The sequence below is a fragment of the Harpia harpyja genome, chromosome 3, assembly GCF_026419915.1.
Source record: "Harpia harpyja isolate bHarHar1 chromosome 3, bHarHar1 primary haplotype, whole genome shotgun sequence".
In the NCBI taxonomy this organism is placed as follows: Eukaryota; Metazoa; Chordata; class Aves; order Accipitriformes; family Accipitridae; genus Harpia; species Harpia harpyja.
The window spans coordinates 26,353,567-26,368,849 of NC_068942.1; the positions used below are offsets into that span (position 1 = coordinate 26,353,567).

At 46.0% G+C, this 15,283-nt stretch overlaps 2 protein-coding genes across 3 annotated transcripts; one reads left to right on the top strand and one right to left on the bottom strand.

The window, feature by feature from the left end:
- Positions 1 to 677: 677 nt before the first annotated feature.
- MTO1 (mitochondrial tRNA translation optimization 1) lies at positions 678 to 8,185 on the bottom strand. Its single transcript, XM_052781705.1, is given in 13 exon segments — positions 678 to 1,347; positions 1,349 to 1,467; positions 1,648 to 1,805; positions 2,327 to 2,445; positions 3,163 to 3,334; positions 3,416 to 3,620; positions 4,097 to 4,227; positions 4,488 to 4,678; positions 4,825 to 4,937; positions 5,931 to 6,220; positions 6,860 to 6,977; positions 7,644 to 7,843; positions 7,944 to 8,185. Coding segments are annotated over 13 exon segments (2,250 nt in total). The 5' UTR covers positions 8,167 to 8,185; the 3' UTR covers positions 678 to 1,136.
- Positions 8,186 to 8,436: 251 nt separating this feature from the next.
- Positions 8,437 to 15,249, top strand: CGAS (cyclic GMP-AMP synthase). Of its 2 annotated transcripts, none has more exons than XM_052781715.1 (5): positions 8,437 to 9,111; positions 9,688 to 9,910; positions 10,709 to 10,954; positions 12,295 to 12,457; positions 13,588 to 15,249. In XM_052781715.1, exons 1-5 carry the CDS (start codon positions 8,566 to 8,568, stop codon positions 13,928 to 13,930), a joined length of 1,521 nt encoding a protein of 506 aa, XP_052637675.1. In that variant the 5' UTR covers positions 8,437 to 8,565; the 3' UTR covers positions 13,931 to 15,249. The 2 variants fall into 2 exon arrangements, with proteins under 2 accessions (XP_052637675.1, XP_052637677.1); XM_052781717.1 differs by having other exon boundaries at positions 12,355 to 12,457.
- Positions 15,250 to 15,283: the final 34 nt, after the last annotated feature.

Here is a 15,283-nt window from a genome sequence, read left to right on the forward strand (position 1 = left end):
TGCCCACCCTCCTGCTGCATGACAGGGTCTCTGTCAACAAAAAGGATTTGCTCTGACTCCCTTCTCTGGACATGAAACGAACTGCTCACCCAGAGCAAGACAGACAGACAAAAGTCCAGGATCATGATTTCAAAATGATAGCGCTATATATAAATATGGTTTACAGTTGGACTCAATGATCTTGAGGGTCTTTTCCAACCCCAATGATTCTATGATTTAACTGCAACAAAACTTGTTCCCGAGCCCGTTTGCCCAGACAATCCAAAGGATGTTCAGAAATGGGGCTAGCATCAGAGACTGCTGCCCGAGTCAGGCAAGGATTCGGTAGGTGCGCAGCAACAGCCTGAATTTAGCGTTTCTCGATGGCACACGACAAACTGACCGCCCAGAGTATACCTCATTCAGATGGAAGTTGTATCACTGCCAGCTGCGGGACCAGCGCCGATGAGAAACCCCTGGTCCTGCTCCCCTGGACTACCACACTGCCCAGAGCCGAGGTTCCTGGGGCAGGTTTCGACATGCCCCCCCCCGCCACCTTCCTCAGCACCCTGACCCGGGCAGCCAGTCTGACTCCAGCTGCCTCCACCAGCTCTGTAGCACATCTCACCCCACTCACCTGTGTGAATTGTGACCCTGCGAACTGCCAAGGCTCTACTGAAAGCCAAGTGACAACCAAGTTCTTCAGCAGGTTTCAAGATTTATTTATTTTAAAGGAGAAAAAAAACACCCCAGGATACAGCATTTACATTCAGTCGGTCTCCTACGTAAGTTTAAATACGCGTGGCACATGTTTTCATAGCCAAGTGTTGCCTGTTGGCTGACGTCACACTAAAACATCAGATTGTGCGTAGTCACTGCACAGCTATGAACACAAGTACTGAAGTCAATGGAACACGCTTCCCAGCTAAAATCCTCTTGTGCTGCCGTGGGTTCAGCACAGTAACATTTCTTAGGCATTTCAGAAGCACAAAACACTGTCCTTTCCAAGATGCTTTAGACCAGATTTTGACTGACATCTTCCAAATGCGTGGAATTTTAAAAGCAATTCCCATCTTTTCATTTGGATTGGCGAAATCACAGGCTGTACTTTGGTTCCTGAGCATTTACTTAAGGCTTGCGCATTCGTCATCTTTGTTCTACTCAGTGACACTGCCATAGGACACAACTAGAACTGCTTTGGATCCAGCCAGCACGGGCTTTATCCGAAGAGGCTCGCGAGCACAGGTGATCTTGCACGTACTCTGGCAGGAGGGGTACACTTCTCTACAAAGGTGTTTTAACAAAGGTACTCTGGCTGAAATCTGTCTTTGGGAAGTTGCTTTCTCCGAGTACCTCTTCCCCGGTAACCTTGCCAGTCGGAGGTAAAGCTTTTAGCTTCTCTGTCTTCTGATGATTGGTTTTCACAAATCTCAGCAGGTTAACGATAGCAGCTGGTGTAATTCCAGGGATGCGGCTGACTGCACCAATCTGCGTGTGGGAACAGGAACAAGTTAACCAAAACCAAACCTACACACTGGAGCTAGTGAGAAATGAGATCAAAACCTGTGGGTATTCCTTTCCCCAATTCTCCTCACCCGCCCATGTCCCTTGGGAAGACACAGAAGGGATTTCATTGCTGCTCAACCTTGCTGTGGCCCAAGATCTTACCGTCTGTGGACGGTTAGAGTCCAGTTTCTCCCGCACCTCTGTGGAGAGTGATGCATCAATGGCAAAGTAATCCAGGTCCTCTGGCAGTCGGAGGGCTTCATCACGACGCACTTCTTCTATTTCCTGCTGTTGATTGACTACACACCACTCGTAAGCAGCTGTGATGGAAGATCAGGGAAACAAAACAACCAGATATAGGTGTTCACGTGAAACAGGTCACTTGCAAGAATTCTTGGAAGCAGAACGAACAATTCCACTGAGAGAGTCAAAAGCTCCTAAGGAAGTTTCCAACCTCACAGACTAAAGAGCCTAATTTGCATCCCTACTTTGGAAGAAGTCATATTCTTTAACACCATGGTGGAGGTACGTTTCCTCCAGGAATTAAGATACATGGGTTGGCTTTCCCTCTCATCCCAAGAAAGGATGGTCTATTTGACAGAGCAGTAAGGAGAGAGGAAAAACCCAGGAGTGAACATGAATAGTTGATCTCACCCCACAAAGTGAAATGCAGGTGCTTGCATAGGGCCGTGGCCTGTGGTAAAAGGTGCATGCTCTGGTAATGGTGTTGCATTTCACTAAGCAGCAACATGAAACACACTGGGATGAATGGATTGGCTCTCCCCTTACTGAACAAAACGTACACAGATCCCACAAAGAGATCCTAACCCTCGTACTCTACCTTCTATTTTCAATCTCTCTGCCAGTTCTCTCCATTGAGCAAGCCTTCCCAGGGGCTCTGGGACAGCCCTTGCCAGAACCTCCATGTTGGCCTCTGGATGTTGAAGGATGTCAAAGGCACTGTGGGGAAAAAGAGTAAGTTTTTATGGTAGGAAGGAGTCACTTGCGTAAGGCAGATTTACAGCTGTTCCCAGTTCAAACTGGTTAAGATCTCAGCATAAGCCAGAACAACTGCAGAGCCAAGCTCACCTCCCTGCTATCTCCTCTCAGTACACAGAAGAGCTGTTAAACTCTTGAAGAGGAGCTCTTTATGAAAAATGAACAGCAAGATAGGAGGGACAAGGTAAGGGGAACCTTTCCCACAGACTGAGTCACCCAGGTCTTAGTCACTGATTTAAAAGAACAGAAAAGATAAGGTGAGATAAAGGATGGGTAAGGGAAGCAAAGGCCTTTGTGTACAAGAAAAGCTACCATCTGACACTAGCCCAAAATCAATCACTGCTTTCTCAAGCTTTCAGCAAAGCAGCAGCCCACTGCAAAACTGTCACCACTTGGGCGACACTCTCAATAAGGGCAGCAAGAACTGTCTGGGCCAGTGGAGTACCCCCTTGCTTTGGGAGCCTCTATCAGCACCAGGAAACATGGCATAGTAAAAACAACAACGTCGAATTTAGTCTATAGGCAAACATCAGATGTCTGTCCCCTGAAGGTGATAAAGCTGGAATCCTGGAGTACTGATGACTTCAGGAAGGATGGACAAATGCTGTGAAAGCACTATAGCCAGGTGTGCCAAAGCAAGTGTAAGTCAGACCGGAAAGCTTCAGCTGTAACCTTTACCTGACAGGCGACCTTCGACTGCTACTGAAGGGAATTTCTGGTATTAACTGGGACCATTTGGATATGCTGAACTGAAGGGATTTTAGCGTTGCAATTCCATCCTCTAAAGCAGCTCTCATCTTAACTGCTTGTTCGTATCGGTGCTGTGACACACACCCAGCTTCTTCAAAACCTGCAGAGACAGATGGCACATGAGACAAAGGTCTCCAACCGGGCAGGGCTGCTCATTGCAAGAGCCACCATAATAAAATACCTCTGTGGGTGAGCCTGGCATCGGCATTGTCAGGCCGGAGGGACATGCGGAACTCCACGCGGCTGGTGAACATCCGGTATGGCTCGCTGGTGCCCAGAGTGGTAAGGTCATCGATCAGGACACCGATGTAGCCTTCGGTGCGACTGACGATGAAAGGGGGCTTGCCATGAACCCGTAGGCAAGCATTGATCCCAGCAATCACACCCTGGGCAGACAGAAAGCAAAACAAAAAAACATTTATCGGTCTCTTCGTGGCTAAAGTATCAGCACATCTGCCTCCAAAGACTCATGTGGCAAACCGTACCCTTGAAAATGCGACAGTCTGTGCTAGTAATCTAGGCAGTTTCCTTCTTGCGATACCACCAGTGTCTGAAGGGCTTCTTGGCCCCTGCTGACGTGACTAGAGACAATTCCCAGATGTTTTCAATTATACCCATTGCACAGTCTCCATGCTGAAACATTTGACAGTGCTTCCAATTACTTTTGTTACTGCAATCTCAGTAACAGCAACTGTAGATACTAGAAGTGAAAATAGCTGGGCAAGCCTGGAATTGGGGTGAGCAACAAAAGGAAGAACAGCTCACTACCACAAGATGGGCCTAGCAAGACTGCGTATCAAAGACAAATGCCAAGGCAATACTTCTTTCTGAGCGCCGAGTATACACGATCAGATTCACCCACCTGAGCTGCAGCTTCTTCATAGCCTGTAGTGCCATTTATCTGGCCTGCAAAGAAGAGGCGCTGAACAAGACGAGACTCGAGAGAAGCAGTCAGTTGACGGGGATCTAAAAAATCATATTGCACCCCATAGCCTGTGACAAACGACAAGACAGATCTTACAGGAGGCATTTTGAAGGTCCCTATTTATCAGCAAAGGCAATCAGTGGGGCAGAACGACTTACATTATCACCTTTTATTTACAATTTAAAAACAACCAAGGAAAAAGCCCTGCATCCGAGAATTAATTTTGTTTCACATTTCCTTTGTTTTGTTATGCCCTAAACAAAATCTGGTTTTTATTAACTGGCAACCAGTACGACAAGTAGATTTAAAACTCTTCACCGCCCCTCACCTGGCTGTAACATCTTGGCTTTTTCCAAGCCTGGGACAGATTTGATCACCTGCTCCTGGAGCTCAGGTGGCAGCGTCATCGACATGCCTTGGGGGTAAATGACACTGGACTCCAAGCCTTCGGGCTCCAGCCACACCTGATGTTCCCGGTTTGGGAAGCGCAGAACCTTTGATTCGAGGGAGGGACAGTACCTGCAACAGTGAATAGCCATAAGCATCACCTGACATGGAGAAAAAAAAAAAATCACTTTCCAGAAGCAAAGCAGGAAGAGACCCACAGTATCAGACAGATTGTCAGCTCGTGCCACTGAGACCCTTGCATGATGCCACACACTTACCGTGGGCCCCTTGTTGTCTCCCTTATATGGTTGTTCAGGTGGAGGTTATCATGGATAATTTGCTGGGCTTTCAGGGTAGTGTGAGTCAGGTAACATGACAGCTGATCTTCCGGCTGAAAGAGGCCAAAGCTCACTTTAAGTTAATCCAGTCACAACACTGTACTCTTATTGAACAACTCTGAGATCTCCCAAGGGCTTTTCCATGACAGTTGGCTCTTACTTCCCGGAGAGACGGGTAGTGCTGTCATAGCCACTGTAGAGACAGGACACAAGCAATCAGAGAGCTTGAGCAACATGCCCAAAAGCAGACCAAGGAACAGAAGAGAACTCAGGAGTCCAGAATGCAAGCTCTATTCTGTACACCGTATTCCTAATTACAGGATGGGTATTCTTATTAAAGCAACAGATTATATCACAGCATTCAAATCAACCACAGGAATGCCAGGCTCTGAAGTAAGAGGAGCAAGTGCCGACCCTACAGCTAACAGCCAATTAAAGAGTTTGGTGAAGAAAAAAAAGAAATCTCTCAAAACCTTGCAATTAACACGGAAAATTCAAGGTTTGGAAAAAAACCCACCATGTCAAGTATTTCACTGATTTTTCTGAAAAAGAATCAATAGACTTACATTCAAAATAGTAACAACATTGCACCTCAACTCCTTAAAACCTCTCCTACACATAGCAAGGACCTGAAGTGATACTACTTTCTCCCCCACCCCAATTATAATAGGTTATTGCAATTCCTGTACGCTCTGGGGCAATTCAACTCCTGATACTTAATCCTATGCTGCTTAACTATAGAACACCATCCATTTTCCAGGATTTTCTTTGGAAAATTGAGTTTCTTCTGCTTTGAAGTTGCTGTTAACATGCCACCTCTGAGCTCTGTGGATAACTCCATCCTTTCTCTTTCCTAGTCACAACTTGTTAACAATCTCTAATTTCAACATTTGAATCTCATTCTAGAGCTGGGGTAACAACACATCCAGTATGAATACAGTCCAGCTCCCTTTCCCAGCCATCAACTCCCCCGCTGATTCTGAGCATGACATTCCCGGAACCGCTCCCCACCTGGCTCTACGTGCATTTGATGTGTGCTATCCCACCTTGATCCACACAGCCTCGCTGAGGAAGCTGAACGGCACTGGAGGGTTGTCAGCTGTACGTTCCTCCAGACCGCTGAAGTCAATCGTGTCTTTGGCAAGTCGGGGTGGCGTCCCAGTCTTCAGCCTGCCCACAGCGAATCCCAGTTTCTCCAGAGTCTGAGCCAGCCCGATGGCTGGCTGGTCCCCTAGCCGCCCAGCCGGGTGCATCTCCAGTCCGATGAGGACCATACCCCTCAGAAACGTACCGGTGGTCAGGATAACACTCCCAGCATGTACTGTGCTCCCATCCCCTGAAACAGCAAGTTTTCAGAGATGCGCGTATTTTAGTATCAACAAAGCCCTGGTATTCCGGTGCTTCTGTCTAAAACTAGACTAACAGTGTTCACTGAGGCTTCATCCATCTTTTATTATTTCACAAATCAGCATTTCAATAATAAAAGCATTAATACTAATAACTGCAATAAGCAGCATGTAGTTATTCCTGTATTTTTCTTATTCCTAAGCATGTTACCCCTAACACAGAAAGCACACTCCTGGGAAAAATTCCTATCCAGGCCTTCATTTCGGAAAGCTTGTTTACTAGAACAGCAAGGGGTAATACAAAGCACGAGTCTATTAGTAACAGGACACCACTGCCCCGTAACGTTGTCGGCAGCATACGCCATTTCCCAAATAAAATCTCAAAACACAGCATGGAATTCAGTATCACTAGGCCAAAGAACATTAAATTTGTGTAACCTCCCAATATCCTATCAATCCAGGTACGTTTTTCATTGTATTACAATATTAACTTAGTTTCGTTCACACTTGGCCTATATCACCTCTACCGGCTAATTCAACTTTCTCACTGACGAATCTGAAACGTTTACCCCAAAGGCTGCTCTTAGCGTAGAGTAACTGAAGATGCTTACCGAGTTACTAGCACATACCCAGGATGACTCCTGTGACTTGGCATTTCCCAGGATGGCCTGGTTCCGGCTCTGTCAAGAGAAGATCCTCCACAGATGCCTCACGAACTGTCAACAGTGGCGTGTTAAGGATTTCTTTCTGTCATGAAAGGAGTTACTGCAAAAATCTAGGAAGTTGAGACACACGGGCGGTCCCAAACCCTGCTGATTTCCAAAACATCTGTCACCCTCTCCCCTATTCCTTTCTTACCAGGCCACTTGGCAGACACTCCGTTACTGTACTATCCTTAGCTATCAGGTGTTCACAGGTAAGAGTTTGAGCTCAAAAGAAACTACTTGGTCATGAAGCCTGACCCGTATGTAAAACACTAAAGAATTTTTTAAACTATGCTGAGCTCTGACAATTTATGCTGCGTTAAAGTACTAAACAGAAAGGTGGCTAGGTTTGATAGGAAAATGTCAAAAAACACCCCCCCCTGCATCGTCCTCTGTAGTTTATCCTAGTACTTCAGATTTGACTAATTCATTCTAGTACTCCAGTCCACAAATGCGCACAAAAAAAATCCCTGGAAATAAACCTGTGTTTTCCAGCTGGTCGTTGCTCTCGACTTTCTCCGACCACACCCCCACTCCCGTTTCAGAGTGGCTGCCCATTTTACCAGGCTGTGTGTGTGTTTTTACATATATCTGCCAGCAGCGGCACGCAGCCTCCTCCCTCCTCCTCCTCCTCCTCCAGAGATCTCAGGCCTGCGGGGTCTCTCCACAGAACCGCGTTTAACCTCCCCCGCCCCCCGCCCGCTCTCACCTGCATCGTCTCCTTGTAGCGGCCCCGGTCGATCTGGGCGCGGAGCCCCCACACCGCCGGGCCCTTGCCGCGGTTCAGCACTTTGTAGTGGACCCCGGAGCGGTCGCAGAGGCGGCCGCAGAGCCCGTCCAGGGCGTCCACCTCCCTCATGAGGTGTCCCTTCCCGATGCCGCCGAAGGAGGGGTTGCAGGACATCTCCCCTGCGGAGGGGACACACGGACAACCCCTTCACCGCCACCGTCCCCCCAAACTCTCCCGGTTTAGCGGGGAGACCCGAGGCCCCCCCCCCCCCCGCGGTACCGATGGTGCCGATCCTGTGAGTGAGCAGCAGCGTGCGGGCCCCGCCGCGAGCGGCCGCCGCCGCCGCCTCCGTCCCCGCATGGCCCCCGCCGATCACCACCACTTCGTAGCGCGGTGATGTTGCCGTTGCCGCCGCCGCCCCGACTTCGCTGCCCGCCCGGCGGTGCCCGGGCCTCAGCGCCGGGGATAGCGCCAGGCGGCGCCAGCCGCTGCGCAACAACATGGCGACGGCGGTAGCAGCCGCGGCCCGCCCGGCAGCGGGGAGCCCGGCCGGAAGCGGGAGGGCGGGGCGGAGCGGAGCGGACCCGCCGCCGCCTTTCGCCTGGAGAGGCGGAACCGTTCGCTGCCTACCCCGCCCCGGTAGCGAGCGGCTGGTGAGGCCGAGCGGTCTCGGTGCCGGCTTGCCCTCACCCCGCGGGTGGGCGGGGCCTCGCGGGAGCGGGAAAATGCGCTCAGGGGATTGGAGGGAGGCGGGGCGGCCACGCCCCCCCTCCCCGGCTGTCGGGCAGAAGGGCGCGGGTTTCGTTTCCTCAGCGGAGGAGCGTTGCCTGGAAGAGGAAGGCCGCCTGAGGCGAAAGGCGGGAATCCGCGCCGCGGAGCCGGCGGTGAGGGAGCGGAGGCCATGGACGGCAGAGGGGAGCGGGGCGGGCGGAGAGGGCGGCCCGCGGCCTCGCGGGGCCGGGGCGCGGTGAAGGCCGCAGCCCGCAGCTCCTCGCTGGGCCGGGGCCGGAGCGCGGGCGGCGGGCCGGGGACCGCCGCCGCCACCCTCCGTGGAGCGCGGAGGGACGGATCCGCCGCCCGGCGCGGCCCCCCGGCGAGGCGAGGCTCCGTCGTCAGGAACCTGCCGGCGGGCCCGGCCGCGGGGGGTGAAGAGGCCCCCGCCGCCCCTCGGAGCAGGGCAGCGGCCGCCGGAGCCCCCACGGCGCGGAGGCGAGCGGCGGTGCCCGAAGGGGCGGTCGTTCCCCCCGTGGCGGCCGCCTCGTCGTCGGGCGGCCCGCGGCTGCGGGAGGTGCTGTCGCGGCTGAGCCTGGGCCGGCAGGACGTGTCCGAGGCGTCGGGGCTGGTGAACCAGGTGGTCTCGCAGCTGATCCAGGCCATCCGGAGCCAGGAGGGCAGCTTCGGCTCCATCGAGCGGCTGGGCGCCGGCAGCTACTACGAGCACGTCAAGGTGGGTGCGGGGGCACAGGCGTTTAAGGATCGCCACGTTAATGAGCGACAGCTAACGATAAAACCCGGCCGGCTTACCGAAAGGTGGAATGTATGCGCGGTTAGCAAGAGAGACGCTGCCCGAGGGAAGGGCCCGTGCCGGTTTTTGGGTGGTAGGTTTTCCCAAAAATCAGGTGAAAGAGCGGTACCTTTCTTATGGTTCTAGCTCAGTCTGAAACAAAGCCAAACACGGGGACACTTTTTGGAGTTTTGTCGTTTGTTTTTAAACCCAGCTTCAGGCATAGTAATGCTTCCCCCCCCAACTGATTCCTGCATGCATTTATGCATTACTCTGAACAGCTTAAGAATCTTAAAACTCTTAAAAATTAGTAAGTAGGAAAGCTGGGAAATAAACTCCTCTTCTCCACTCAAATGCACAGCAATCTTGTAATACAAATCTACAGAAATAAGCTCGTATGTCACCCCAGACATGAGAAGTACACCAAAGTAGCTGGAGATAAACCGGAAGCGGTATAAAAGCCTAAAAGGGAATAAAACCTAAGTCGCACATTGACTGTTGTATTCTCGTACTTTGCAGATATCTGAACCGAATGAGTTTGACATCATGCTCGTAATGCCTGTTTCAAGACTTCAGCTGGATGAATGTGATGACACTGGAGCCTATTATTACCTAACATTCAAAAGAAATCCGAAAGAGAAGCATTTGTTTAAGTTTTTAGATGAAGATGGAAAATTATCAGCCTTTAAAATGCTTCAAGCACTAAGAGACATTATTAAACGAGAAGTAAAAAACATTAAAAGTAAGTACTGAGAGAACAAGCTTCACCTTGGAGTGCTAGAAGTCCAGTTACATTGGGTATATGCATTGCCCTGTTAATAAAAATGGGATTTTCCCCCCAGTCAACTGTCTCTGTGGCAGTGTGGCCCTAACCATAACCCCTCCTGTCCCCAGTATCCCAAATTTGCTCTCGTGCTAAGAATCACCACAAATACATCAGAGCTAATCATATTATGTGATTAATCCATTGCTCCGCTACGCAATCCTCTTTCCATATGAAATTAATGAATATTAAAGGGTTCTATCACACGCTTGGTACTTCCTACACAACCTATTTATTTTGGATCTATCTATCTGCTGTGCACAAAGAGCCATTTGCTGAACTGGTAGCAAAAGGAAGAGCTTTCTTTTATACATTACCTACTATTTTACATCCATCTATATAGAAAACATATCCCTTTTTAGGGTGCTCTTTTTCTCCAAAGCCTTCAGAAATGTGGCCAAATCTCTTCCATCTCAGTATTTTCAACAATGAAGTGGTTAGCTGGAAAACATTACTGTATTTCTGATTCTGTAGACATAGGAAATCAAGCAGGCAGTTCAAGAAGAGCGTTCCTTATTTAGTAGAACTCCTCAACAGGCCTTCTTAATGTTTTATTTAAAATCCGTATCCTGTAGGATAAAGAGCCAGTGACTGAACCCAGGTTATTTCTTTTGATTATAAATTCCTCTGAAGTAAAAACCTTAACATTCTTCAAAAAAGTTTCTAATATATAAAAATATATATATGTAAAAAAATCAATTTCTTCTTTGTTACTAGATGCAGAAGTAACTGTGAAAAGGAGGAAGGCTGGAAGCCCTGCAATAACTCTTCAGATCAAAAATCCTCCAGCAGAAATATCAGTGGACATCATCTTAACTTTGGAAGTTCAGCAGAGCTGGCCGCCCAGCACACAGGATGGCCTCAAAATTGAACAGTGGCTTGGAAGAAAAGTCAGGGGAGAGTTCAGAAACAAATCACTTTATTTAGTAGCCAAGCAAAACAAAAAAGAAAAGGTTCTAAGAGGTACCTCAAATACAATAAGTTATGACATATCTTCTCTACAAGTTGATCGCTGTTACAAGTGCTATAAAAAGGGTATCCAGTTTCTGTTTAGTATTCTGCCTTCGAGGTGCAGATCTTTACCTTATACTGGATATATCCAGATCAGAGACAATTGAAATCCTTCTTTAAAACTCCAGATTTATGACACTGCTCATCCTCTACAGAAATCTAAAGATGAAACTGCTCTGCCAGGCTGTACGCTAACCATTCCCAAGAGCATTATATTAAATCTGCTAAGTCAGGCACATGGATGCAAACCTTGCCCATGCTAGTGCTGTACTTAACAGCAACATCCACTACTTTTTTTTTTTTTTTCTTTTCTTACAAAGCAGATTTCTGAAAAGGCAGGGAACATCCCTCTAAGTGGGACTGCATACACAAGTTACATAACTTCTACAGGAAGTAAACTGGGTACTTTTCTAGCAAGATACATTATTTCTCATTGAACCCTGGTATGGCTACAAGATTTTTTTTTTTTTTTCCCCCTCTCCAGACCACTGTCACACCAAGCCCACCTTACTTTGCAGAAACATCCCAACTTGTCATTGCATTATGAGAACTGATGATTTCAGCAGAAAGAGTTCAGGCAATCTGGGTGTTTTTTTTTTTTTTTTTAAATTAGGATGCCCATCTTAACAATGCTCTACTGGGCTATCTCTTCCTGTGAAAATTCAAGGCAAAGAGTAAGCAAACCAAACAGGCAAGGGAAACAGTCTAACTTATGTGAAGAAGACAAAAATGATTGCTGGTGTTTTAAAAACAGGGGGTTGAGCTATGTTAATCATTGTTTTCAGAAACATTACCAGAAGAACAAAAATAAATGCTTTAGAACAGTCACCCTACCTGAGACAAACTCACAAGCCTATGACTTGCACAAAGAAATTGCAACCAATGGTGAAGATCTTTTTATTCAAAACCATAATGGTTACGGAGTAAGGCTAGTAATACAGAACAGAAATTCAAAGGTAGTAGATTTCTACGAGTAGCGTAATTCCCCAAATCATGTTCAACAAATGCAGGAAAGTTCAGAATTAAGCTTAAAGTAGATCCAAAGGTCCTTAAGAATACAGTTAAAGCATCCAAACAATTAACTATATCCTATACTAGTAACATTCTTTGTCCTATATTAATAGCATTCTTAATAACATGTCTTTGTGTGGAACAGCTGGGGAATTAAGGCAGAATTAACTAATTGTAGTCCCTGAATTACAATTTTTGGTTTTGGTTTTTTTTTTAAGGTGCAAAGAAATTGCTGAGATTTAAAATTAAGCCAGTATTTGTAAAGTGTCTTCTTTTTCTAGTTGCAGACACTGGTACTTACTGCTGTGGAACAGTTTTAACAATCTTGTACTCAACTTTAGGAAACACCTGGCGACTCTCTTTCTCGCATATTGAGAAGGCCATGCTGAACAACCACGGCAGCTCAAAGACATGTTGTGAATCTGATGGACCAAAGTGCTGTAGGTTGGTATTTCATATGAATATTTTACTTTAAGCCTGCGTGAGCCAGGGTAGCGCTGTCTAGCACTGTTTCAGTTTAGGAATTGGATCTAAGACTAATTACTCAGGGAGCAAGAATAAGGCTTTTAGGCGTCATTGTTCTACAGCAGTACAATACTGCACGTACTCGCCAAACGTCTGACTTGCATTTACTCAGCAGGAGGTGGAAAGAAACAAATTACGTTGCAGGTTTACACGCCAGACTTGCCTTAGAAAGCAAAAAGATGCAACTTGTTAAATCATCTTTCCCAAACAGTCCTGTTTAGAAGAACCAGCTTAAAAGTCTGATGACTCAGCTTTCTGAGCTTTGGGAGCAAAATTACACTTCATACCAAGGCAATTTCTATAACGATGGTAAGACAATAACTGCTGAATGTGATCAGGATGAATAAATGTGATTTTTCACTCCAACAAAAACTGGTTTCCACATTTCTTCAAAGAGGAAGAACAAAATCCGCATGAGGTAGAGTACCTCCTTAATGGCAAACCAACTTCTTAGTTTACTTAATTAACATCTTGTACTGAATCAAGAAAGCCACAAGAGAACTAAAGTGTAATTCTTTGTCTTTGCTTTAAGGATATTATCAGACATGCTGTACCCCTATCTAGCAATGTATTATTAAACTATGTATACCTCTTCCCCTCTTGGGCTGCCACAGGAAGGTAAGGGCATTTCCCTCGGTGTAAATTCAAGCCAAAAGGGCAGCTTTAATCTTAAGCAGTGCTCCGAGTTCATGTTATAGTGGTAGCATCTGCAGCTGGGAGACTGTACTGTGTAAGCACACTGCTGACCAACGCTTTGAATTTCTGTGTTGCTGTGGCTACCAGTCAAAGTGGTGCATGCACAAAAACTATTGTTTAAAGTAGAAGTCCTTGACTGGTGGAATCTGACTTCATGGGCGGGAGTTCTAGGATTATCAAGACTGTTGCTGCACTTACTTTCAGATTTTATTCAAAACATTATTAAAAATGTTATTCTATTACAGTGAGAACATTTTTATTGCTTTCAGGAATAATGTGTGTTTAAAAATCGAAAATACATACTTAGAACTATGTAGTAGAAGGTACCTAATAAATTCTTACTTATTTAACAGGAAAGGTTGTCTTAAGCTTCTGAAGTATCTTCTAGAGCAACTTAAAATGAAATATACAAAACAGTTGGAAAAATTCTGTTCATATCACGTCAAAACTGCTTTTTTCCACTCGTGTGTCATGTGGCCAAATGACACAGACTGGCATTTGGGAGACCTGGATCACTGCTTTCAGAAATACCTGGGATATTTTCTGGATTGCCTGCAAAAATCTGAGCTGCCACACTTTTTTATTCCCCGATACAACTTGCTCAGCCTGGAAGATAAAGCGAGCAGTGATTTCCTTTCAAGACAAATAAACTATCAGTTGAACAACAGATTTCCAATATTTCAGGAGAGGTATTAAAAACATTGTTTACATTAGCTATCTAATCATGTATATTTGCATATTTAAAGCCAGAAGTTCTGCACCTTAAGTTACTCCTCAGTAGTCCTATACTACAAAAACCAAAACAAAATCAAGGACACTAAGAGAAAGTTGCATACTTCAGTTGCACTGCTTAGCCATAACCCTTAAAAGAAATAGGACGGTTTAAGTAACATTTATCTTCCCTATCCAAATGTAGATATCACCTGCAAAATATCTTCAAGGTATGCAAAGAAAGTACAGAAGAATTTGCAGTAGTTAAGTTTCCCACATGTAACTTCTACGATTCCAAATATAAAGGCATCAATGACTGGGTAAAGTGAAAAATGATGATTTTATTTAAAATGAAGATCCATTGCAGAATATCCAAAATACATCCCTGCTTTCAAAAGAAAACAATAAAAAGTCACTGGAGTTACTTTGACATAAACCAGAACAACTTCTCCAGATCAGCTGGGTGGATGAAGACCTTTTGCAGAGGACAGTCACCAGCAGCAGAGAGAGAATATGGTATCAAAACAGTATGAAGTTCCTGAAGTAACTTACCTTCTCTGAGTCTTCAGAATTGCTTTAGAAATTAGTCTTTTCACTGGACTTTGGACAGGAAGCAATCATTATCTAATGTGCTGCAAAACAGTACATGTTATTGTGCCAATGAGCATTTGTGTGACAACTCTTGTGGAAAGAAATGTATCTTCAACCCGTATCGAGGAGGCAGAGTGTCCATGTGAAAGGTTATCAAAACCAAAATGCAGCATGAATCTGACATTCTCAGAATTGGAATTCAGCTCAGTTTTTCTTATGTTGAAGAGTATGTGTTTTAGGAAAAAAAATAATAATTGTAATATTTCCTATTATTGAAATCGTGCAGGTGATAAATACGGAGCATTTGGGAACTGCTGTGCTGTATTTTGCTTTTTCTTAAAGAAGCCATGGGAAGTCCATATTTTTAGCCTACTTTTTGAAGGCAAAATAACCTACTGGCTTAAATAATGCCCAGACTTCACCTCAGTTATGAGGATATAAAAGAAGAGGGAAGGCCAGAAGAACATTTAGAGAATAATTTTACTATAATAGTCTCATCTTACTAGATTCAGTTTATTATTCATTTCATCATATGACATGAGTAAACACAAGTTCAGACTAAGTGTCAAATGAAGGAATAGCTCCTTCCCATGTAACTTCCAACAAGTGAAAACACACCCCATTATCATTAGCAGTCTGTGTGACAGAACCTGACATCCAAACATAAAATTTGAATCAACTCTATCTGAAAAAAATAGAAGCAGACCTTGAAATGTATCTTTTCTTCGTGACTTTGTTAACATTGCT